Raw genomic sequence first — 26,215 nt, 5'->3', positions numbered from 1 at the left:
TGATCCTCCACGCTGCCAAGAGTCTTACCATTAATGCTATATTCTGCCATCATATTTGACCTACCAAAATGAATCACCTCACACTTATCTGGGTTGAACTCCACCTGCCACTTCTCAGCCCAGTTTTGCATCCTATCAATGTCCCGTTTTAACCTCTGACAGCCCTCCACACTATCCACAACACCCCCAACCTTTGTGTCATCAGCAAACTTACTAACCCATCCCTCCACTTCCTCATCCGGGTCATTTATATAAAAAAAAATCACGAAGAGTATGGGTCCCAGAACAAATCCCTGAGGCACACCACTGGTCACCAGCCTCCATGCAGGATATGACCCATCTACAACCACTCTTCTTGCCTTCTGTGGGCAAGCCAGTTCTGGATCCACAAAGCAATGTCCCCTTGGATCCCATGCCTCCTTACTTTTTCAATAAGCCTTGCATAGGATACCTTGTCAAATACCTTGCTGAAATCCACATACACAACATCTATGGCTCCACCTTCAGTGTGCTTAGTCACATCCTCAAAAAATTCAATCAGGCTCGTAAGGCATGACTTGCCTTTAACAAAGCCATGCTGACTATTCCTAATCATATTATGCCCCTCCAAATGTTCATAAATTCTGCCTCTCAGGATCTTCTCCATTAACTTACCAACCACTGAAGAAAGACTCACTGGCCTATAATTTCCTGGGCTATTCCTACTCCCTTTCTTGACAAGGGAACAACATCTGCAATCCTCCGAAACCTCCCCCGTCCTCATTGATGCTGCATAGGTCATTGCCAGAGGCTCAGCAATCTCCTCCCTCACTTCTCACAGTAGCCTGGGGTACATCCCATCCGGTCCCGGTGACTTATCCAACTTGATACTTTCCAAAAGCTCCAGCACGTCTTCTACCTCAATGTCTACATGCTCAAGCTTTTCAGTCTGCTGCAAATCATCCCTACAATCGCCAAGATCCTTTTCCGTAATGAATACTTTGCTTTAGTATTCACTAAATACCTCTGCTATTTCCTCCAGTTCCATACATAATTAAAATAGAATTACACAAGCCTATTGCCTCAAATGTTAATGCTATTAATACATTACTAAATTGTTTGAACTATTCTACAGAAAATACTAACAAGTAGATTACTTGTGATGAGCTAGTTACCACTGACATCTACCCAACATGGTTTTGAGGAGGAAACAAGTCTTTTCTGTTTAAAGCCTAACAAAACTTCTAAGTTTCTTATACATTGTACACAGGACATTGATTTGATCAAGCTCTTTTTCCAAAGAAGCGACAAGAGGATTAGCGTGGACTTTTAGCAAGGCATTTGGCAAAGGTCTTGCTTTAAAAATTACAACATATTGGATTGATTCAAGGCAAGCCAGCACTTCAAATACAAAATTGACTGTGGTAGGAGGCAGGGGGCAGCAGTAAAGTCCCCCCTCCCACCCCAAGATTAGAAGCCTGATCAGTCATGTGATGCAAAATCCTCTGTTTATTATATACTAACCATGTGGATGAGAAAGTAGACAAGTGGCAACAATTAACAAGTTTACAGATTAATAAAATGGTGGTATAGTAGACAGTAGGATGTTGCTACAGGATTATCAAACCACTAGAATATGGATGAAGGCAAGTCATTGGGGAATCTTGTTCAACAGACACCTTGGGGTACAAGTACATTGTTCCCTGTAAATGGCAAACGAAGTAAGGCAGTGAAGATGACAGAAAATGCTTGCCTTCATCAGCCAAGCCATTGAATGCAAGAGATGGGTTATTATGTTATGCTTGAGTAAAATTTTGATTAGGCCACAATTGTGTACAGCTCTGGTCATCACTACAGGAAAATTATGCTTAAGCTAGATAACATTCATAAGGATGTTGCTTAGATCGATGAGCTTTCAGTTAGTTATGAGGAGATAAATTAGGCTCATTCTGCCTGGAGGATGAAAGATGATGTGATTGAGATATATAGAATTAAAAGAAAACACAAAGTTCAAACAGCTATTGTCTGTTTCCCATGGTAATGATGTCTAAAGCTGGAGGGCACGAGTTTAAGGCAACTTGGGGTTTAAAGGGGATCTGCAGAGCAAAATTTCCACTCAACTAATAAATGGTTTCTTAAACTAGTTGCCAGAGTAGATGGTGATAGCAGAAACAGTAACCACATTTAAGAGGCAGCTGTACACATACTTGAATAAGCAGGGCATGAAAGGATACAAAATTAATTTGTCAACTGGGATTAGTATGGTAGGCATGATGGTCAAGGTCGATGCTGTGGAACTAAGTGCCTGTCTCTATACTGCACAAGTCCACAAATCTTTTAAACTTATACAGACCTTATTTCTTAAGCCATGGATCAAGTCAAATCAATAACCCACATTAATTGCAAAAGCTTTAAAAATAAGTTAACAGGGCAACTACGCAAGCCCACTAGATTGTGGCATAGTACAGAAGTTTACTGAGTTTATTTAATGGAGTTTTTTTTAAATAACACTGAAAACTTACTTCTCTTGCAACTGCTCTTTTAGGCTCCACCACACGACCATCTATTTTATGAGGTCTGGCAGCCATTGCATCATCAACTTCTTCTGCAGTAGAAAATGTCACAAATCCGAATCCTCTTGATTTTTTGGATTGAGGATCCCTCATGACCTGCGAAGCAAATAATTTTATAATCACAATCAACCTGGATACAAGCATAACCTTTCCACACTAACATGTAGAAAATATTTGTGTAAATGCTTGTGTTAATAATTAACTCAGCCCATGAAGGCCACAGTTCAGATGCTTTGCCACATGCAAATTACCTTTAAAAAAAAGCCCATGGAGATCACTTCAACATTTGCAACCATGGCCAATTTTCAACAAAATTATTGGCTGGCTTTCCTTTCATGTATGTAATAGTGAAAAAAGATATAATTTGAAAGTTTAACTTTTCATGTAATTTCTACACAAAAGCCCTTTTATACTCCCCTCCCAAAAACAAGTGGTTACATGGGACAAGCCCATTATCAATAAAAATGCATTCCAAGATAATAGAGCTTAAGTTACACTAATAGTTCAATAACTAGCCATTCTTTCATTCTTTAAGGCATCAATGGCTTCAGACTGCAAGTTATTTCAAAACATTACCAGATAAATTATACGAGTTTTCCATAAAACTTACCACACAGTCGGTAAGCTTTCCCCATTGCTCAAAGTGGCTTCTTAAATTTTCTTCTGCTGTATTAAAACTGAGGCCACCTATAAACAGCTTGCGGTACTGCTCCTTATCCCTGTTCTGGAGAGAGAGTCAATTGATTAATTGATTTAAACAACCATCTTCATAGGGACATTAAAAGGACACTAGTATCAGATTAACTAGTCCTGGTGCAAGATGTTGCAGAGCACTATGGGATGTCTTTGCTAGGCTAAGGTCTGGTGTTCAAAAGGTTTTCAACAGCAGTTACAGATGATGCCAAGTCAGTTTGACCAAGACCTTTTTAAAAACTTAAGGGATTTCACCTAGACCAAATTAGGAATGCTGGAGGTATAATGGCTGTACCCACACCTACACAAACAATACTCTTACTTCAAATATCATTTCTACTGCCAGTTAGTTGTCTTACCACTCCTTATTCAATATTGAGCACTGAAGCTGAAAATTCTTTAGATTTATCATATCCATTCTTTCTTTACCTAACTTTACACATTTGACAAGTAAAGACGACACTGGTTTCAATATCACTTCAATAAAAAGACCAGTTTGACCCTTGCACATGACTTCAGCTTGACCCTCAAGTTTTCAGTTTTGCGTGTAAATTGTTTCAATGCTTGAAGCCAGACTTTCCACCTCACAGCCTAAGTTGGACTTTATATCAAAATGTCACTTCCATCCAATGCAGCCAAAACTTTTAAACAACTATCTAAAATTTTTACTTAATGCCAAGCCAGCCAAGGGTCAAAATTTTAGATGTTCAAAATTCCTCATACCTTTTCCATTCTAAGATCTCTGCTCTAGGCTTGGTGTTCGCACATCCTTATCTACTTTCACCCTCACTCCACACCTACATTGGAACATCCACTTTAAATCCTTGGGTATACTCTCAAAACCAGTAGTTTAGCATTTTTGCAGTTTATCTTCTGTACTCTAGTTGATCTTTCATTGAACCTGTTAGTTACTATTCTATAGATTTGCTGAGCATGCCCGCAGTTAAACGAATTTCAGGATTGTATATGGTGACATACATGTACTTCCATAATAAAATTTGCTTTGAACTGTGAGAGGTTAAGTGTCCTAATTATATCTTTGGAAGTAATTTTTGGTCTGACTGTGCTCTTGTTAAGTGACATTATGTTTTCATTCATTAAATGCACTATATAAACAAAACTTCTGAATTTATTTTACATCTGTTTTCAGAAATAGCTAGGAGTTATAAGTTGTCATATTGGAAATTAAGTCATGAGTGAGATTCATTTGCACCTCACTTACAACCTGCCAATATTAGATAAATGAAGTGGGATATACACTTAATAAATTAGATTTCTGTGGCTCAGGTTTAAGTTACATGGAACAAATGGCAACTATGGTCCACAACAAATTACAATCCAGATGCAAGGACAATTTGGGCTAAAATTCCTGGGAAGGAAGGGCGAGGGAATAATGTCATCCCTTGGAAGAGGTACTACAGCAATCCTTAGGTGAATGCCAGAAGTATTGCAAGGTTCTCCTCCCTCCCAGTGTCAGCGGCAATCAACTCAAAGTAAATTATCGAAGTACATGTACGACACCATACACAACCATGGGATTTGTTTTATTGTGGGCGTACTCATCAAATCCAATAACCAGAGCAATCAATGAAAGAGCACACCCTCAGGGCAGGCAACCAGTATGCACAACTGTGCATATACCAGAAAAGAAAAATAATAAGCAGTAAATATGGAGACCACGAGATGAGTCTGCGAAAATGAGTCTGCAGGTTGTGAAAACACTTCAGTGAAGAGGCAAGGGGTAATAACTGTTGCTGAACTTGTGGTGTGAGTCCTGAGGCTCCTACCCCTTCTTCCTGATGGCAGTAGTGATGAGAGAGCACATCCTGGGCGGTGGGGGTCCCTAATGATAGGTAATGCTAGTAAATTAACAAAGTTCAAAAGTAAATTATCAAAGTACTTCGATGTCACCACATACAACCCTGAAATTCATTTTTCACACATAAAAAATAATACATAGGCAAATTTAGACTGAAGGCTAGAGTCTATCATCTCGGCACGTTGTTGCTTGTGGAAATGTGTTGTGCAGAAACTACCTGCCTTCTCTTCAACAAGTTAGGAGAAAACACGGCTGTAAGGTGCAAGAAGGGTTAGAAAATGAAAAATCTAGGCTCAAAGTACATATTTGGAGGATCCCAACCCCATCTGTTTTTTTTTGGGTCACCATTTGGCTTGCTAGTGACACACGTGCACTTCTACTCGCAAAGTTCATCTGTTGACCAAGGGGTCTGCGAAACCTCCCTCTTCACTTTCAGTCTACGCCAGGAGTGCGAAGAAAAAAAAAGTCCAGCCTTAAAGGCATTCTGGAAAGGAAAAAAAAAGTTAAGGAGAGATAGAGGAAAAAGGGGGGATGAAGACGAGAGGGAGAAGAAAAACGGAAAAAAGCAGAAATTAACCCAACAGTTCAATGTTTTATTTGATCATTACACTCATTCGCCCAGTAGGAAAACCAACTTGGCCTTCGACCTGCTTCCGTTATTAGCTGCATACTCGTGGAAACCTCCTTCCCCACCCCCTCGACTACTCAAATCTTTAAAAACATAAAAAAAACCATCTCCAGCCCCATTTTCCTACCCCTTACCTCCATCCTCTTCGAAAGAAATGTTTGAAAAATAACTGTACTTCAACTCAAATGCCTTGTATTCAGCGTAAAGTTCGCTCTGAATCTAAAGAAACTCAACGGCTGAGCCGAGTCTCAGCCAGCACCGCCACTCAGTCCTTTTTCTAGAACCTTCTCTGAACCACAAAATGGGCGCCCTCCGCTCACGTGACCCGCGCCTACCAACGGAAAATACACCCAGCTCGTCCAAAACACGAAAGTCCACCAAAAAAATTTAAATCATGCCCTAAAATTCTGAAAATAACGTATAATTTCTAAACGTTTGCTGAAATGGCGTATATATTCAATGAAAGTTGCCTATTAGGAAGCGGCGGCCTTCGGCGGAAAAGGCCGAAGTTCTGTCGGAATGACGCAATTTAAAATAACGTTTTAATATCACGTATAAAATATATCCTATCACGCTATTTATTTTTTTCATCAATAAGAAGTTTTAAAATTATCAAAGTACTTTCATAGGATTTCCCCAGCGAATTCTCTAAAATTTATTCCCGGTCACGTGGTAACACGAACCCGCGAACAGATAAATACTTTGTCTAGTCTTTCGTTTTATTTTACACAGACAAGATATAATTGACTCTTTATGGCGAAGATGCGCGTTATTTCGCCGCTAATTATTTTTTTAATTTTTAAAAAATCATAGGGGGCTGCCGGCGCGAGGTTGCGCGTGCGCCCTGCGTCCGCGCGTGGTTTTGGCGGGACAGTAAGTGAGCCGCGGAGACGAGCGGTCGAGAAGACACAGGAGCCGAGGTTGGAGTGGAGCAAGAGCAGAGCGAACGGGGCAGGTAGGGCGGCAGGCAAGCAGGCAGGCGGCGGTGTCGGCGGCCCTGCTCGCTCGCCGCCATCTGAGTTTCACTGGCTGCGGCTGTACTGGAGCTACCCCCCCCCCCACCTCACCGAAGCCGCACTGCCGCGACGTGCCCATTAGGGCCCCGTAGTCAAATAAAATAAAACTTGTTTTTCCCATCTGTGGACGCGGCTGGTGTAGGCCCCCGAGTTTTCTGTTTGTGCCTTGGGCGGGGCGGTGGCCACAACCCGAGGATTTTTTTTAATGTATGTCAAAATCAACTGAGCCTGCATTTTTTGTAATGGTCTCAGGAGTTTTGTTTACATTTTCCTGCTTTGTATTAGGGTGGCGGTGATCTTGTCTTTTAATCTTGGTGGTCGTAAAAAAATTGCTTTGATCTTTGATTTAGCGGCATTGTTCTTTAGGTTAAGTGATCCTTTTAAAAGTATTATAGTTATGTTGCTTTTTATGTATATTTTCCTTAGGTTAGTTAGAGAAAACAGTTGAGGCTGTTGCGTAACTGGGTACGTACTGGGCGAGTGTTGTAATAAAAATATTGGATAATAAATTTCGTTTGCAGACTGATATAGAACACAGCCTTGCTATGCGGTTATTTAAAGCATGAGGTTGGGTATTCTCGATCATTTGGATGTGCTGTTTGTTACGGGGAAGTGAATTTTTTTACCACGTAGAGCAATTCAGTTTAGTGTACTTTCAAGCCAAACTCATTTTAGATAAACTAGACTGAACTCAGTTTATAATTTCAGACAGAAAAATGAATGTGTAAGAAAGGATCTTTTTAGCTGTCTTTTAATGGTTATAAACACGTTTTAGTGGAAGAATTAGTAGAAGTTTAATGTTCCTTTGTTTACTTTCCTGTGTGTGGCACATTTCAGTTTCAATCTTGAGTTTTTTAAAAACCTGAGTTGTTAGATGCGCATCTGCTTCAAGCTGAATCATAAAACTCGCTAATTTAATTTTAGTGTTTGGCCTGTTAGTGTATGTCGGAATGTACGTGAAGTTGGCTGCTCCATAATCAGTTGTAATCACCTTTGGCATCTTGCACTATGTATCCCTTCTTAATTTAAACGAAATAAAGAATTTAAGCAAGTTTTTTTAAAGTTATTACTGTCTTGATAACACCAAAATGTAAGTGTTTGAAATGCTGAATTTATTTATATGTGAGCAATTGCTGATTATTTTTTCCTAGGACTTGAGTAGGCGGATACACAGTAGAAGATGACTACCGTTGAAGATTCCTTTTTTTCTCCTATTAGCCTTGTTTCTACTAGTGAGTTAATCCATGTTTACAAATAATAAAGAAAATGCATCAGCATGTTATATCCCATTTACAGTTTGTGATAATTTGACAATATATAGAGTGATGAGTAAAATTTGTAAACTCCCAGGCCCTAGAATGATAAGCTGAGGTCATGCTGTTATTGGAATCAGGTTTAATATCTCTAGCATTATGTAGGGCAAGAAATAGTGAGGTAGTGTACATGGCTTCATTGTCCATTCAGAAATCTAGTTCTGCCATTTTGAAGACTGGATGAGATTGACAACTTGCCTTAAAGTGCCAGTAATGAAGCTGATAAAAGGCTTGTAAATTGCTTGGTGATCTTAGTGAATTAAGGGTTTTCTAAACGTGGGGGAGCATTCCAATTGTCCATCCAGAATTCAACAAGGACCCAGTTAGTAGGGAATAAAATCTAATGAGGAAATATTGCTCAAATTATTTTTCTGGATTTTTATTGTTAGTTTAAATATACTTGCTATGATCTTATATCATTGATTCCTTTATCAAACGTGATAAATTGGGGCATTTAGTACGTGTCCATTTCTTCACTTGTTAATCTTCAATAATTTTGTTTTAAACTCTTAAGTGTTAATTCTGTTTCAGAAATCTGGGTATGAAATTCTATCTTGCTTGCCTGATTTTACTCCTAGATTGTGACTTGAGTCTATACATTGAGTATTTTTAAAATTTCTATGTGTAAAATGGGAAACCTATATTAACTAACAGCATTAGCTTTAGGATCAGTAATTTACATAGTCAATTGTTTGAAGTATTGGAACCCTTTTTAATTTCGTACTAAGGGTGGGAGGTAAATTAGATTATTCCCTTCGCTGGTTTTAAAATTTGTTCCGTCAAATGGTAGAAAGTGTTTTGTGTTAGTCATAGTCATAGATCAAGATTTACATGACTGGGTAACAGTATTGTTTTAAAATATCCCACAGGATTTAAATTAGCACTTAGTTTTTCTACTTCCTTCTTCCTCTTTTCTGTCAAAAAATTAGCCTTAAGTGCCGTATAGCTCTACTGTAATCCCTTGTTCAAGTGACAATTTGTGTTTTGTTTTTACTCGTGTAAAATCTATATTGTAAAGCTCCTTGTAGCTAACCATATTTTTGTTCTGCTTAATATTAATATGCATTGGGGTATTAATTTTAAGCTATTGGGGACTGAAACCAGAGGTGGTTGTATCTTACCATGCATTTAGGTATTGCATCTAACACAGGTTATATTCAAAACAATAACTTGGTTTGTTCAGCTGTATGTTTAGTGCATTAACTTAGTGAGCCATCTTCTTGAATTGTAGTTCCTGGGTTTTTTCCCACTCATTGTTGCATGGTTCTGTCATAAACAGTAGTGGTAGCTTCTGACTGTACAAGTCTGGTATGGTGAGGAAGTTGTAGAGTTTCTGTTGCTGTTGGTCATTTGTTAACAATGCTTAAAAAAATAATTAAGTGCTAATAATGCTTCTGGTGCCTGACAGTTGGCATTTACAACAGAAGGGTAAGACAGGTAATATTGCAACTGCCTTTATTTTATGCATTGATAATTATACATGCATAAAGGCCTTCACTAGAGATTAAAATATGAATTTCGGCAAGCATAATGGGCCTGATGCTCTCCTTAACCCAAGGGTGTTGCTTGAAACCTTGTTCTGTGCAACACTTGTCCTCTGAAATGTGCTTTCAATTTAGATTCTCATGTAATGGGTTTAAAGTGTTTTGTGGTCATAATGGTGCTAATGCAGTGAGTTACAGTCAGAGACTTGGGATAATATCTAAATCAGACAAGCAAATACAAATGTTTACTAGAGGGTTTCTGATGAGAGGCAACAATGGATGCTCTTGTGCTAGCTCAGAAAAACTTTTCAATACAAAACTACTTTCATTTGATACTAATCGTATCATGCCAGTTTTAACCTCTGCTTAACTCCCAGGGCACACCAAGCCTCTTGATATCTTTTGTTGGTTCTATGTACCATATATAATTGCTCTAACATGTTAAATTGATCTGCAATGAAGTGTATGCAGTATGAGTAATGAAAATCGCCAAGCTCAGATCCTGGTATCCTTATGTGAATTATTTTATTTTTGCCCAGTAAGCTCAGCTGTTTCCTGGATTAACACCTTATTTCCTAACTGAACTGGTTGTGGACCAGTAAATCCCATGGCGATGAAGTTTTTGTTTCAGGCCTGCCAGACAATTTGTGATCCATTTACTGCAATCTATTCTGTACTACTTCCTCATCAGTTTCACTTCTAGTGCATTGATCAAAAAGAGAAAATGCTGAAGGGTTAAGCAGGTTGGGTATTCTTGATGGAAAGTAGAATCTGAAATTTTGTTTCTCCCTTCACTAATGCTGTCTGACTTACTGTTTCTAGTGTTTTCTGTTTTTAAGATTATTGAGTTAGAACTTTGAGGAAACGTTTGGAAAATAATAACGTAGGAATGGCATGCCACCTTGTGTGGTAAAACGAGATTTTTCCATAACAGGTTATGGAAAAAAGGTAGGTAGATGGAACTGAGTTTACAGCCGTGTCAGCCTTGATCTTAGTGAATGGAGGCGCAGATTTGATGAGATAGATGGCCTCCTTGTATTTCTTATATTGTGTAAAATGATGAGAGAAATTCACATTTTTTTAACACACGTTTCCTCAAACTTCTGTGGTAGTTCAATCCCCTGCTTTGGTAACAAAACCCCATCCCACAAAATGTTCCCGGCACCTATGGCACATCAGAACCAACTTTATGCAGTTTTAAGCAAAACAAAAATTGCACAATTTATAATGTGCTTTTTTAATAGCTTTTTTTAAATCTTTTATCATATGGCCCTTAGAAACCTTTTCATGATGTGCGAATCTGATACAAAATACTTTAATTCCTTCAATTAAATTTCTTTAAGTACGTAAAATTAAGGTTTGCTGTCTTCAAAAAAGATTTAAAATTATGTCCAGTTAGAATAAAGCCCAGTGAATTTTCATGTAACTTTGTGATAATTGCATTCAAGGAATCACTGTGTGTTTATTGGTGGTATCGAAAGCAGTTGTTTGTAAAATCAAATAACATTGATTGGGCTATATATGTGTTTTGGGGTAAATGAGATTAGAAAATAAAATCAGCAAACTTGTTAGAGATGGGTGAGTGATTTAGAAACTCTTCAAATCCCATTGACCAGCAGAGAAGTCAGTTTGAATGGTTGTAGGCTGATACTATTTTATTGTAAGCAGAATAAATTTTCTTTCAAATTTGGAGAATCAGCATTAAACTGGTCTGATGTTCATGTGACTGTGCTAACTAAATGTTCTTGTGTCAAGTGAGGATGGGACTTAATACTAACTTAACAAAATCAGTACATTCCAAGATTCAAGTTTTCCCCCCAACTATAATCCAAGCCAGTATGAGTTTTGGTCCCATTTAAAGACAGGCTTTTTTTTATCATGCAGGTTTAAATTTTAAATCTTTCAAATTTCATAGTTTAATGATTTATGTTTTATGATAGTTGTTGTCCGCAAACTAGTTACTTAAGTTCTTTGGGCTACAGAGCAACATTTAACAAAATTGAGAAGGCAGCCCATTTTTGTTTCAAAATACTCATGGCCTACCTGTTTATTGCATCTCCCACTTTGAAAGTTAATGTTTTGTGCCACTCACAGTTATTAATATTGACTTCTTATAGGCGGAAACCTTTTTGTCGAGTAGGGATGACGCATCATTAAGCGTTTCCATGTTTATATGTACTTATTTTCAACTACTTGCTTTTCTTTGTGTCTGCTCATTTTTATATATACCTGTTGTAAAAGTTGTAGCAGTGTCTGCTAAAAAGGCCCTTTGCTCTACTCTTTACAGATTATTTTCCTGTACTAGGGGAGAAAAAGAGTAATTGATTGTTTCAGTTCCTTGGGAAACCTGTATGCTTATATCTGTGCAGATATGATCCAATCACCTGGTTTGCAGTTATTTAACAATAGACGAAGCATATGCTAGCTGGAGGGCAGAGTTGATCTTAAAAACTAATACAAAATCTGTAAGTTATATTCAAATCAATAATATTTAGAGATGACTTGGATGAAAATCAAGTGTTCTTGTGTGTTTTCGCCAACTGCAAAGCCACCTTGGTCTTGAATTCTTAATTTGTTAGTGTTTTATGCCCATACTCTTGCAGTTTTGCAAACTGCAATATTACTGCAAGCCTGCACTTTGGCTTTTGTGTAAGTGCTTGTTTTTAAAACTAGTTGTAATACATGGGTTTGTGGTCAGTTCATAGCCATGCCATGGTCTTGAAACCTCAACAGCTCCTGTGCTGCTTGTTGGTTGCTGCCATAATATAAGTATGCTCTGCTCAGTATTCCAGTTCATAATGGAGAAAACTGGTATGCTTTTGAGATCTAATTTCCAACCTTAGCTTGGATTTGATTGTAAGATGAATGAGAGTATCAGGAAATATAGTTTAAATGTTTACATGAATTTAGGTTAAAGTTCTTAAACAATTTAGGCTTGAGTATACTTTGTGTTTTATCATTTTATTCTTGTGTTTTTCAGATAAAATGGGGAAAAAACAAGGTAGCAAGACAAAAAAATCTGAAGACGTTCAGCCTGAAGAATATATTGTTGAAAGAGTGTTAGACAGACGAGTTGTACAAGGAAGGGTTGAATACCTTTTGAAATGGAAAGGTTTCACAGAGTAAGGAACTTCACTATGAAGGCAGTCTTTTACTCTGTTTGAAAGTTGACTTTGTATTTTAATGTTGAATGGTGAAATGGGCAGACTTGAAATCTACCAATCTGCAAAACTTACTCAAATTTGAAAATAAAATTAAATTTGATGTGTTATTTTAAGATAAAATGCAGGCACTGATCTAGTGTTTTAAAAAATCTCCAGATCATTTGATGACTTTTGTTGTGCCTGTGGTTATTTGGCCTCAAAATTCACTGTCCATTGACATTGTGTGAAGTGGTTTCATAATATGTTGCAGTACATAGTGCTGTGAAATCCCTTCTTGTATGAAGACAGATTCCACAGCACTGAGAGAAATGAACAAAGCTGCTAGTAACACTTTAAAAAGTTGCACATTTATTCCAAAATGCTTAGCAATATACATGTAGCCAGAATGGTGTAATTAGGTTATCTGAACTCTAGATCCAATTCCTGACTCCCATAATTTTTAAGTATGCAGTAATATGAAATTGGAGGGTGGATTGCAAGAGAGACTTAATACTTTGAAAGACAAATGGGATTCAGGGGAGATATTTAATAATCTTGCTGAACAAACATAATTGGCATGTGAAGTAGAAAACAGACAAATATGAGGATGCTTTTTGGTCGGGGGAATGCAGAGTTACATTTGTTGGAGGGCAAAAGTCTGGGTTGGATAGAGAAACAAAGTCTTAACAAAAATTCATCATCCCTTTTTAAAAAAAATTGTCATAAGTTATTGAGACCATTTTGGAAAATGAATATTGCAAAGCTTCACTGTTCATTTGTTAAAAAGTAGAATTTAAAGTAACTACATTGTGTTAAAAGGGTATCAAATTTTGACAAACTATTCTTGAGTACTGTCTACGGTTTTGTTTGCCATGTGAAAGGAATATGAAAGCACTGGAAAGGATGCAGAGAATGTTTGTAGCTCATTTTAGAGAAGTGTGAGGGTTAAGATCTCAGGAAGGGATGAGCAAACTAGTTTTATCTTGAGGCAAGGGATCACTTGAAGAGCAATAGATAATTAAAATTACCACCAGATTTAAAAAGAAGAAGGGGTGTGCTGTTAATAAAGTTCCCAATGTACAATAATCACCATGAGAGCTGATGAAGAATTATGAAAGTTCTTCTGAATGAGAATGTGGAACTTGATTGATACATTAAAAGTTGGAGAATCAAATGAGGGAGGTGGAATAGAGGTCAGTGCTGAAAAAAGTTTTAGATGAGGAAAAAGGCCCGTTTAGGAATTCACGGTCACGCAACGGTGAGCGTGACACTATTATGGCTTGGGGCTTCGGCGTTCAATTCTGGTATCCTTGGTAAGAAAGCTCATACATTTTTCCTGTGAGCACGTTGGTTTCCTCCCAAGCTCTCCAGTTTCCTCCTGCAGTCCAAAGACATACCAGTTAGTAGGTTCATTGGTCCTTGTAAAACTGTCCTCCCGCTAAGGTGGGTTGCTGGGTGGTGCGGGTTGGTGTCCAGAAGGGTCTGTTTCACACTGGTATCTCTGACTATATAATAATATAACATGGATTAGTTGGATTGAATGGTGTATTTGTACATCTACATTTGATTCTGTTCCCAAAGGGCATCATATACAAATGTTTCCGCACTTGTACAACAGTGGTGGTGTTAAACTGAGATTCAGATTTTGTATTTTTCTATCTTTCAATTCATAAAATGTTCAACACTAAAATCAGATTGGTGTCCCTAATGCAGCGGTCCCCAACCACTGGGCCACAAAGCGTGTGCTACCGGGCCGCGAGGAAACGATATGAGTCAGCTGCACCTTTCCTCACTCCCGGTCACGCACTGTTGAACTTAAACATAGGGTTGCCAACTGTCCCGTATTAGCCGGGACATCCCGTATATTGGGCTCAATTGGTTTGTCCCATATGGGACCGCCCTTGTCCCGTATTTCCCCCGCTAAAGTAGAGCGTTCCTATGAAACCTTTTGTTCCGAAATAGCATAAAGCGAAGAAGCAATTACCATTAATTTATATACGGAAAATTTTTGAGCATTCCCAGACCCAAAAAATAATCTACCAAATCATACCAAATAACACATAAAACCTAAAATAACACTAACATATAGTAAAAGCATTAATCATATGATAAATATACAGCCTATTTAAAGTAGAACTAATGTATGTACAGTGTAGTCAGGGAGATTAAGCCAAAGCCGATTTGTGGGGAAAAATGGGCACGTACACGCAAGCGTACGTCACGCGTGTGTACACAGGTGCCTACACAAGGCTTCATGGTCATGGTAGTCTTTCTCGGGGTAAACACAAATGTCCCATCAACACACACAAAAAATGCTAGTGAATGCAGCATGCCAGGCAGCATCTATAGAAAGAGGTACAGTCGACATTTCGGGCTGTCAGGATTTGTCTGCTAGTTTTGTCCCTTATTTGGGAGTGAGGAAGTTGGCAACCCTAACTGTAAAAGGCATGTTGAGGTGAGTTTAACCCTGCTTGAACACCTCCACCACCCCCCCCACCCCGGTCAGCTGGTCCACAAGAATATTGTCAATATTAAACCAGTCCACGGTGCAAAAAAGGTTGGGGATCCCTGCCCTAATGAACCATAGAACACTACAGGACAGAAAACAGGCCATTCGGCCCTTCTAGTCTGTGCCGAAACTTTATTCTGCTAGTCCCATTAACCTGCACCCAGTCCATAACCCTCCAGACCTCTCCTATCCATGTCTCTATCCAATTTATTCTTAAAACTTAAGAGTGAGCCCGCATTTACTACGTCAGATGGCAGCTCGTTCCGCACTCCCACCACTCTCTGAGTGAAGAAGTTCCCCCAATGTTCCCTCTCACCCTAAAGCCATGTCCTCTCGTATTTCTCTCCTAATCTAAGTGGAAAGAGCCTACTCGCATTTACTCTGTCTATACCCCTCATAATTTTGTAACCCTCTTATCAAATACCCCCTCATTCTTCTACGCTCCAATAAAGTCCTAACCTGTTCAATCTTTCCCTGTAACTCAACTCCTGAAGACCTGGCAACATCCTAGTAAATCTTCTCTGCACTCTTTCCATCTTACTGCTATCCTTCCTATAGTTAGGTGACCAGAGCTGCACACAATACTCCAAATTTGGCCTCACCAATGTCTTATACAACCTCTCCATAACATCCCAACTCCTATACTCAATACTTTGATTTATGAATTGCCAAGATGCCAAAAGCCTCCTTTACAACCTTGTCTACTTGTGATGCCACTTTCAGGGATTTATGTATCTGAACTCCCAGATCCCTTTGTTCCTCCACACTCCTGGGTGCCCTACCTTTTACTGTGTAAGTCCTGCCTTGATTTGTCTTTCCAAAATGTAACACCTCACACTTGTCTGCATTAAATTCCATCTGCCGTTTTCTGGCCCATTTTTCCAGTTGGTCCAGATCCCTCTGCAAGCTTTGAAAGCCTTCCTCGCTGTCCACAACACCTCCAATCTTAGTGTCATCGGCAAACTTGCTGATCCAATTTACCACATTATCTTCTAGATCATTGATATAGACAACAAACAACAGTGGTCCCAGCACTTGAACTCATCCCACGGTTGAAGAAGGCCAATACACCGTATGCCTTCTTAACCACACAGTCAACCTGCGCAGCAGCTTTGAGTGTCCTATGTACTCTGACCCCGAGATTCCTCTGATCCTCCGCACTGCCAAGAGTCTTACCATTAATACTATATTCTGCTATCATATTTGACCTACCAAAATGATCCCCGAGGCACACCACTGGTCACCGACCTCTATGCAGAATATGACCCATCTACAATGACTCTCTGCCTTCTGTGGGCAAGCTAATTCTGGATCCACAAAGCAAGATCGCTTTGGATCCCATGTCTCCTTATTTTCTCAACAAGCCTTGCATAGGGTACCTCCATCAAGATTGGAGTCCAAACCAGGGGTTCCCAACCTTTTTTTTATACCATAGGCCCCTGCCATTAACTGAGGGGTTTGGGAACCCCTGGTCTAAGAGTTTAGATGTACAGTGTACATGTAGATAAAGCATGCAATTCACTTGAAGGATACAGTGAAATTGGACTTTTAAGTGTTTTGTATCCATTGTTTGCATTTTAATTCTGAATAACTGGCTTGGGTACAAATTCAACATGGCTTTCTCTTGCATAGAGAAGATGGGTGGGATTTGCAGACTGTGCTTCTATTTTTATTATAAATTTGGTTGGTTTAATGGAAATCAGCATTTTTCATTAAGTATTTACTCGACTTCAATATGAATCTGTTTTAGTGCTGACAATACATGGGAGCCAGAGGACAATTTGGATTGTCCAGAATTGATCCAGGAGTTTCTAGATTCCCAGAAGGCCACCAAGGAGCGTACGGATGGGTTCAAACGAAAATCTGCCTCGGAAAGTGAAAGTGAAGAAAACAAGCCAAAAAAGAAAAAAGATCCAGTAAGAGATTATTTTTGAATTAATATTTTTAGAAGTGAATCAGCTGATGTAATTACTATTTATAAAGTGATAATTATCTTTGGCATTCATTGTCAAACTCTCCTTAACTTCACTATTTCTCACCCAAGAAGACAAACAAGAACTGTTTTCCTTGACCATGTCTCTGGTGTTTAGAGGATGGGTACACAAGATTGCTCGATATGGATGTACATAAGTCCCTAGGCATTTACTTATCCCCATTACACCTTGTCATGAGAAACTAGTCAATTGGGAAGTATGTAGCAGATGGTGTAATTTTATGTTATGAGCCTGCTGCCAATTTGCCTCTTAATACCACCTGCCTAACACCATAACTTTTTTTACTATTTTAAATTTGCAGTGGTAAATGAGAGTGTTGGATTTGTCATGGTTGTCATTGACCCTTGTGATTAAATATGATTGATTGACTTTCTAAACTAGCAGTAAGGAACTTGCAGTTGTACATGGATTGTTAACTTACTGTATTTAATTTCTCATTTATGGTGAAATTTAAAGTTGCAAGTAGTGTATTTGGGGAAAAAATGCATTTAAAATAAAATTTGTGCAGAATTGATACACAAAACTAGTTGCTAGAATCTGGAGCAACAAGCAGATTGCTGGAGAACTTCAGTGAGTCAAGCAGCATCTGTGGGGATGGGAGTAGACCAGGAATTGTCCATGTTTCGGGTCAACCCCTGCATCAGGAGTGAAGGTGGCCGGTATAAAAAGAGGGGGAATAGTGAGCCTTGGTGATTGCTGGACTGAGGATGGATGATGGGTAGATAGAGCAAGATAGAGGCGGGGGAGAGATGGAGTTGGTTAAAAGGTTGAGGCAAGCCAAAAAGGCAGGTGGGGAAGGGGAGAATGAAGGTGGAAGCAGCTAGGATAAGCAGGAACACAAACTCTGCCAATGTTGGATGGAAATCATTAGAGGCAATGAGAGGGGTAGATTTGGTAAAATGCGTGGGTAGTTGGTGAATGGGTCCTGGAAGATGATGGCAGAGCCATTTTATCCATGTGAAAGGATGAAAGAACTGCGAGAATTTTTTTTTTGTTTGTCTAAAACAGGGGTTCCCAACTTGTTTATGCGATGGACCATTACCATTAAACAAGGGATCTGTGGCTCAGGTTGGGACCAACCCCACCACCACCACCCTGGTCTGAAGATTTAAATGGCAGGGTACTAATAATCGGGTAGATTTCCATAATAGGTTTGTGTTGTTAATTCATGTAGAGTTAACAGTAAAGTTACCTTTAATATTTTTTCTCTCTAAGCTGCTCTGCATTTCCACCCCGCTCTTGTTGCTTGCTTCCCTTAATACGTAGTTTTTGGTCAGTTTCTTCACTCTTTTCTGAAGAACATAGAAATTCAGAGCAAGAGGGGTTTATAATTGTAACTACAGACAGTTTAATGATAGATAATTGTGCAACTGAAATAGCAATTGAAGTAATATGTTACAAAATTTTAAAATCTTTCAATTAATTATTTTTAAAATTAAAGTTAAAACTCCATAGCATAATAATTAAAATAGTTGCTACACTCAAGGAGGGAATCTTACAAAAATGATGCTCACTGGAAGCAAATTGCACCCCATATTTCAGAAAGTGAGTGGAATAAGCTGTTTTGGGAGGGAAGGGGGAAAGTTTTGAAACCTCATTTATGATTCTCTGCTGTTTTAATCTTTAAACAATGAAGAATGTACTTGTTTTGCAATCAGCGCAGTATAGAATCACTGAGTTGATTCTTGGAGTGAAGGAGTGACAATTGGGGGGGTGGGGAGGATTGGTCTGTATTTCCTTGAGTTTAGAAAAGAAATTATCTTATTCAAGGCTGCTTGGTCAAGAGCACTGACATAATCTCAGAATAAATGGTCAGTTATTCAAGGGCTGAGATGATAAACTTTTATCAGGAGAGTGTTAGAGCAGGAAATGCACTTGTGTAGGGTAGATGTGATTAATAAGTTATCAGGCAGTGGAGTGGGAGGAATTGGATGTTTATACATAACATCTCCATGGAGTGCTACAGTAGTGTGGTTTACGAGATGCTATTACAGCTCAGGGCGATGGAGTTCAATTCCGGCGTCTTCTGTAAGAAAACTTGTACATTCTTCCTATGTGCACATGGGTTTCCTGTGGGTGTTCTAGTTTCCTCAACAGTCTAAAGACCTACCGGTTAGTTGGTTAATTTATTGTCCTGTGATTGGCCTGGGGTTAAATCAGCGGGTTGCTGGGCAGTGCTGCTCGGTGGACTGGAAGGGTCTGTTCTGTGCTGTATCTCCAAATAAATTTTACCCTGAGTAGGAATCCAGACATAAACCTCATGGATTGGATCCCATCTTCGAATGGTGGGAAAAGCAGCAGAAGGATTTGATGTGAGTAGTTGATAAATTGTATTGGCCTTTGTAATATCATCTGAAGTTAATGAAGAATTGTGAAATTATTTGATATTTCATGCTTTGAAGATCTGGAAATGGATTAGTCCTGGGTTAGATTCCTCCATTTTTTAGCAGTGGGTTTCAATAGTTGCAGCATTATTTAACTTGATGGGAGGAACCTCAAAAGGAAACTGCTGACAAACAAGATGCTGGAAATCCAAGCAACACCAACACAGGCCAAGATCCTTCTTCAGGACTTTGAAGAGTCTTGGCCTGAAATGTCGACTACTTATCCATAGATGCAACCTGGCCTGCTGAGTTCCTCCAGCATTTTGTGAGAGAAACTGCTGAAGTGTTGGAATGGGAATGGGGAATTGGGGCTGTCCTTAAAATATTTCATGGTAATGGTAACATAGGTGGCATTGTTTTTATTTACAAAGGAAGTGGTCAGAAGGTAACATTGAAGTGGAAAATGGAAAGTTAGGCTTCGTGTCTGGAAATTTAATTTTGCTAGGATTGAGCAAGGATAAAGCACCATCTGAGGAAAGTGATTAAACTGAGTGGCTTAAAGTTACCATGTGCCATCACTAGTATGATTTGTGATCATGTAAGTGAGAAGATCTGCATGGGTTTTTGCAAAATGGAAAAGAGAATAATGTTGAAAGTTAGGTGAAAATAGTTGCTCAATTAGAAAGTTCAGGGAATTGAGTGGATTATAAATATAATAGCTTATTTGATCTTCAGAGCTTGTTATTGCATGTGTGTGATCTGCTCTGTATATCCTTGCTTAAGATGAACCTAGAACTGCAAAAGACTAGCGATGATCTAACCATAGCCTTAAATCTGGTTAACTTGAGTAAGATTAGTACAGAGGAGAACATGAAAATGGCTGAATTATATAGACTGCCACAGTAACTGTAAATTCTTATTCTGAAAATCAACTTTGGCAATTTCTATTTCTAGTATCAGATTATAAGTTAGACACAACTTAATTGTGGCTGTAGCTGAATGCATCTCTCTAGCTACTACCTTCATTTACGACTAAATGGCTTTTCTTGAGCAGCAACTCCAATTGATAATTTGCTTGTTTTTGGACCATCTTGGGTATGCTGTATTACTTATTGGAACTTCTATTTTCTACAACTTTAGTTGATGAGGAATGCAAATGTGTAACACTTGTTATTTCCCCTCCTAAGAATGACAATCAACCAAGAGGGTTTGCCAGAGGACTGGAACCGGAACGCATCATTGGTGCAACTGACTCGAGTGGTGAATTGATGTTTCTAATGAAATGGTAAGGGCTGCATTTTGAGTTGGTCTACTCCATTTAAGGAGAAAACTGAAATTATTTATTGGCCTGTCTGTTGATGTACTGTATCTTCAAATTAAAAATAGTTGGCGCTGTTTTTTAAAAAATATATATAGGGAAGAGGTTTGCTTTTGCAGTCAGTTCATTGAGAGTCTTTGAAACCTTCTTAATGTGATGGAACCAGGACCTGAATATTTAAAAAATGGAGGTAAATTAACCAAGAAGATGGGTAGATGGGAATTATGTAATTGAATATGAGCCCTGATCTGTCTTAGTGAATGAAAGAACAGGCTTAAGGGGAGTGAGTAAGAATTGTGTACCACTCTACTTTGTATGCTCATTTTTTTTTTCAAGAGTGGAATGTGTATTGGTTGGGGTTATTTTATGATGAAAGGTTGGAAAAGCTAGCTTTTATTTGACCAAGAGTGTTTTCATTGAAACAAGATCCAACTGGGCCTTGAAGTTTGCTCTTGTGAGAGAAGCTGAACTGTGGGGTGAGGGGGGGGAGTTGAGGGTCACTGTTGAAAGGAAGGAGTTGCATATTTTAAGACGTGTTTTTTTTTAGTATTGAGCTTTTGGATTTCTTCCTCAAAGGCTGATGGAAGCAATCCTTGAGCATTCTTCTGCACCTAATCATTTTAAACATTTTTCATTTGCCGCCTCATTAGGAAGGATTCTGATGATGCAGATCTGGTCCCATCCAAAGAAGCTAATGTTAAGTGCCCACAGGTTGTGATTGCATTTTATGAAGAGAGATTGACATGGCATTCCTATTCCACAGATGATGAGGAAAATTAACTACAGGATGCACTATAATTAAAGGATATAATGGAAAAATTAAGTCTATTCATGTTTGGATGTACTGTTACTGTCCCAAGTTTTTAAAACCAGTGTCTGAATTATAAAGTTCAGTTTGTTTATTGCCCATTGACTGCAAGTATTTTGAACAAACTTGTGCATTGAAGCTGGGACATTGGGATACATCGATAAAATGCATAAAATATCAAATATACTTTTCATTTATTGAGCTTTGTTTACCAAAAATTGTTTGTGCATATCACAGGCTTACACTGAATCCACCATGAGGATTTGAGGTTAGACTCCATTCACCATTGTTATCAAATTTTTTTTGTCTACTTGTTTGCTTACATTGTCAAGTTTTTTTAAAAACTAAACTGCAAGTTGGAAAAATACCAAGGCTTTATCTGGGCAAATGATTAAGACCCATAATATGAGATTAAGTTCCAACTTGCAGTATCTTTGGCTCAGCATTTATTCCAGCTGTTTTAATTACTTTGATATCCTGTTTCTAAAGTCACTGTTGTAAAGTTTAATTGGTATTTGTAAATGTGTGATTTTAAAATGTAACTTGACGTGCACTATTTCTATGGAATGGGAGCTCGCTTGTTTTTGGAATGGTTCAGACTATGAAACTCGTCAAGCAATGCAAATTCAGTGAGTGCTGTTGTAATACAGCTGCAGAACTGAAAATTGTATATTTGACTAGGTTCCTAGATGCCATTTGGTTTGTATATTAAAGCTGTAACTATCTGCACCCTCAGTTTATACCTATGAAACGTGATCATGAAATTACCAATCAGCTCAACTCCTGCTCTGCTGTTGAGCTGATGCAGTAACATAGACAGTTATGGAATTCTGATCGACTTTGAAGCATGGGTTAATTTTGAAACCTGAACTATTTTTATTTATAAATTCAGATTTTATTATTTTTCTTTTGAGTACTTGTAAGTGTTTTACCTAAGTTCTTTAGTAATGTGGTTTAATTTCTTGTTGACTGTTGAGGGGAAAAAAGTTTAATAAAACTATTTTGTCTTTTTGAATACAAATGTTGCCTCTTTATTGCTTACATTCAAGTGGTGTGTGGAGTTAAAGATGGGATCTGCATTACTTAACGTAAGATCATCGGACATTCTGGCATGATTTGCTGTAGTGAGTTGGGAAAAACTGGATGGAACACATTCTGGGCTGCCTTCACAAATGAGGGTCCTTATGAAGGATCTCAGCCCAAAATGTTGACTGTTTACTATTTTCTGTAGATGCTGCCTGGCCTACTGAGTTCCTCCAGCATTTTATGTGTGTTACTTCTCAGCTGTTTTATTGGTTCTGTCAGAATTGGGTTTAATATCACTGCCATAAGTCATGAAATTTATTATTTAAGCAGCAGTTCATTGCAAAACAAAAAAAATCTTAATAACAATGAGAATAAATAAAATGTGTCGTGCAAGAATAGAACAAAATTTTAAAAAATAGTCTTTGTAAGTGGGTTAATTGATTCAGAAATCTGATGGTAGCAATGAGAAGAGGGCATATCCTGGGTGATGGGGTCCTTGTTGATGGATGCCACCTTTTTAAGGCATTGCCTTTTGAAGCTGTCTTCGATGCTGGGAAGGCTAGTGCCTGTGATGGAGCTGGCTGATTTTCAGATTTTCTGCGCCTTTTTCCAATTCTGCAATGGCCCTTCCATAAAGAGCATGATGCGGCCAGTTAGAATTCTCTCCAAAACAGAAATTTAGTAGTGCCAAACCAATTCTCAAACTCCGAATGAAATATACCCACTGTCATGCCTTGTTATCAATATGTTGGGCCCAGGATGGATCTTCAGAGATGTTAACACCTAGAAACTTGAAACTGCTCACACTTTCCTCTGCTGATCCCTCGATTGCCCACATTCATCTATTATCCCTTTGACTCTGGGAGCATTGTCTTCTGGGCAACTTTGCTCTCCACCCTACAGCAAATTTATATTCATTTTTTTTTTCAATTGTCCTGAAGCATTAACTCTTGTTTCCTTGTATAGAAATCTGCCTGACCTGAGTGTTTCTAGCATCTTGTTTATATTTGTTGGATCAGTTTAGATTGAGTTGATAAAGCCACGTCCAAAGCAGTAATGAGAGAGTCAGTAATTTTAAATTTCTGAGTGTCACTATCTCAGAGGACCCATCATTATAAATATTATTGTAAAGAAAGCACAACAGCATCTCTACTTTGTCAGAAATTTGTGGAGATTCGGCTCTGACAGAACTATTTCAAATGTCATTAGAAACGGGGATGGTGCTGGAGGATTGGCGTATTGCTCATGTGGTTCCATTGTTTAAAAAGGGTTCTAAGAGTAAACCTAGCAATTATTGGCCTGTGAGTTTGATGTCAGTGGTGGGTAAATTGATGGAAAGTATTCTTAGAGATGGTATAAATAATTATCTGTATAGACAGGGTCTGATTAGGAACAGTCAACATGGATTTGTGCGTGGAAGGTCATATTTGACAAATCTTACTGAATTTTTTGATGAGGTTACTAGGAAAGTTGACAAGGGTAAAGCGGTGGATGTTGTCTATATGAACTTTAGTAAGGTCCTTGACAAGGTTCCACACTGAAGGTTAGTTAGGAAGGTTCAATCGTTAGGCATTAATTTTGAAGTAGTAAAATGGATTTAGCAGTGGCTGGATGGGAGACGCCAGAGAGTAGTGGTGGATAACTGTGTGTCAGATTGGAGGATGGTGGCTAGCGGTGTGCCTCAGGGATCTGTACTGGGTCCAATGTCATTTGTCATATATATTAATAATCTGGATGATGGGGTGGTAAATTAGATTAATAAGTGTGCAGATGATACTAAGATAGGTGGCGTTGTGGATAATGAAGTAGGTTTTCAAAGCTTGCAGAGAGATTTAGGCCAGTTAGAAGAGTGGGCTGAAAGATGTCAGATGGAGTTTAATGTGAGGTGCTACATGTAGGACTAATCAAAATAGGACATGCATGGTAAATGGTAGGGCATTGAAGAATGCAGTAGAACGGAGGGATATGAGAATAATAGTGCATAGTTCCCTGAAGGTGGAATCTCATGTGGATAGGGTGGTGGTGAAAGCTTTTGGTATGCTGGCCTTTATTAATCAGAGCATTGAGTATAGGAATTGGGATGTAATGTTGAAATTGTATAAGGCATTGGTAAGGCCAAATTTGCAGTATTGTGTACAGTTCTGGTCTCTGAATTATAGGAAAGATGTCAATAAAATTGAGAGAGTACAGAGGAGATTTACTAAAATGTTGCCTGGGTTTCATCTCCTAAGTTACAGAGAAAGGTTGAACAAGTTAGGTCTTTATTCTTTGGAGCGTGGAAGGTTGAGGGGGGACTTGACAGAGGTGTTTAAAATTATGAGGGGGATTGATAGAGTTGACGTGGATAGGCTTTTTCCATTGAGAACGGGGGAGATTCAAACAAGAGGACATGAGTTGAGAGTTAAAGGGCAAAAGTTCAGGGGTAACATGAGGGGAAACTTCTTTACACAGAGAGTGGTAGCTGTGTGGAATGAGCTTCCAGCAGAAGTGGTTGAGGCAGGTTCGATGTTGTTTAAAGTTAAATTGGATAGATATATGGACAGGAAAGGAATGGAATGGAGGCTTATGGGCTGAGTGCAGGTCGGTGGGACTAGGTGAGAGTAAGAGTTCAGCACGCAGTAGAAGGACCGAGTTGGCCTGTTTCCATGCTGTAATTGTTATATGGTTATATGTCATCAAAAATCTTGGCAAACTTGTATAGATGTGTGGTGCAAAGTGTGCTGACGAGCTGCATCACAGCCTGGTATAGAAACACCAATGTCTTTGAGTGGAAAATACTACAAAATGTAGTGGATTTTGGCCCAGTACATTGTGGGTAAAACGCTCCCAACCTTTGAGCACATCTGTTTGAAATGTTGCCATAGAAAATCAGCATCCATCATCAAAGGTCCTCTACCCATCCGTCGTATGGTGCTGTCATCATATAGAAGGTACAAGTGTCTCAGGACTTGCACCACCAGGTTCATGAACAGTTATTACCCTTCAACCATCAGGCTCCTGAACAAATGGGGATAACTTCACTCACTCTATTTCTGGTGTTCTAACAACTGATGGTCTCACTTTAAGGACTCCTTTATATTGTTATTTCATGCTCGTTATTTGTTGCTATTTATTTATATTTGCATTTGCAGTTTGTTGTTCATTGGTCCTTTTATAGTTACTATTCTATAGGCTAAGTATGCCTGTAGGAAAAAACATCTCAAGGTTATCTGTGGTGATGTATGTACTCTGATAGTGAATTTTACTTCGAACTTCCTATTTTTGAATCCCCACATTCCTACCCCAGTCCATTTTTGCCCCTTTACATTTTCTTCACCATTTGGGCTTCAAGTTCTTTTTGAGAGCCTCCACTATTTGATCTTTCTTGGCATTTTCTGGAGGTTCATTGTATTGCTAATTGTTGCCACTTAAGCAGCAACCACTACTTTCCAACTTCCTTAGTGTATCTGCTGAAGTATAATCATAGATCCATAATTTCAGTACTGCTTATCATTCTGGTCACTACAGTAAAGTTTAAAACAATACTGGAAAGGATATGGGAGGATTTTATAAGGAGTTGTTGTTACTAACAAAATAGCCATACACACT

General features: G+C 38.6%; 2 protein-coding genes across 11 annotated transcripts in view; one reads left to right on the top strand and one right to left on the bottom strand.

Moving 5' to 3' along the window:
* The window catches only part of LOC134357845 (heterogeneous nuclear ribonucleoproteins A2/B1-like), a 35,319-nt gene extending 29,324 nt beyond the window's left edge, over positions 1–5,995 (bottom strand). For 3 of the 8 annotated variants that reach the window (XM_063069553.1, XM_063069557.1, XM_063069556.1), the window contains exons 1-3: positions 5,827–5,994; positions 3,163–3,276; positions 2,502–2,648 (exon numbers count right to left, since the gene is read on the bottom strand). In XM_063069553.1, coding sequence (XP_062925623.1) covers positions 2,502–2,648; positions 3,163–3,276; positions 5,827–5,832 — 267 coding nt within the window. In that variant the 5' untranslated portion in view covers positions 5,833–5,994. Of the gene's footprint in view, positions 1–2,501; positions 2,649–3,162; positions 3,277–5,826 lie in introns of all 8 variants that reach the window. The other 5 variants (XR_010020739.1, XM_063069554.1, XM_063069559.1 and 2 more) reach the window with 3 other exon arrangements.
* Positions 5,996–6,495: 500 nt separating this feature from the next.
* Positions 6,496–22,631, top strand: LOC134357846 (chromobox protein homolog 3-like). 3 transcript variants are annotated; one of them, XM_063069561.1, is made up of 6 exons: positions 6,496–6,647; positions 7,860–7,940; positions 12,486–12,627; positions 16,908–17,073; positions 20,663–20,760; positions 21,444–22,631. In XM_063069561.1, the coding sequence occupies exons 2-6, from the start codon at positions 7,889–7,891 to the stop codon at positions 21,571–21,573; spliced, it is 588 nt and encodes a 195-aa protein (XP_062925631.1). In that variant the 5' UTR covers positions 6,496–6,647; positions 7,860–7,888; the 3' UTR covers positions 21,574–22,631. The 3 variants fall into 3 exon arrangements, with proteins under 3 accessions (XP_062925631.1, XP_062925633.1, XP_062925632.1); XM_063069562.1 differs by lacking the exon at positions 6,496–6,647 and adding an exon at positions 6,710–6,915; XM_063069563.1 differs by lacking the exon at positions 7,860–7,940 and having other exon boundaries at positions 6,529–6,647.
* The last annotated feature ends 3,584 nt before the right edge of the window (positions 22,632–26,215 follow it).

The sequence above is a fragment of the Mobula hypostoma genome, chromosome 17 (genome assembly GCF_963921235.1).
Source record: "Mobula hypostoma chromosome 17, sMobHyp1.1, whole genome shotgun sequence".
Classification (NCBI taxonomy): Eukaryota; Metazoa; Chordata; class Chondrichthyes; order Myliobatiformes; family Myliobatidae; genus Mobula; species Mobula hypostoma.
The sequence above is the reverse complement of the archived record's forward strand: the minus strand, read 5'-3'. Positions and strand labels throughout refer to the sequence as shown.

Bases quoted from the DNA above. Each gene is read 5' to 3' on its own strand.
- LOC134357846 (XM_063069561.1), top strand. From the start codon at position 7,889: ATGACTACCGTTGAAGATTCCTTTTTTTCTCCTATTAGCCTTGTTTCT. The intron at 12,628-16,907 runs GTAAGGAACTTC...AATCTGTTTTAG, and splicing joins AAATGGAAAGGTTTCACAGA to TGCTGACAATACATGGGAGC. The intron at 20,761-21,443 runs GTAAGGGCTGCA...CCGCCTCATTAG, and splicing joins TTGATGTTTCTAATGAAATG to GAAGGATTCTGATGATGCAG.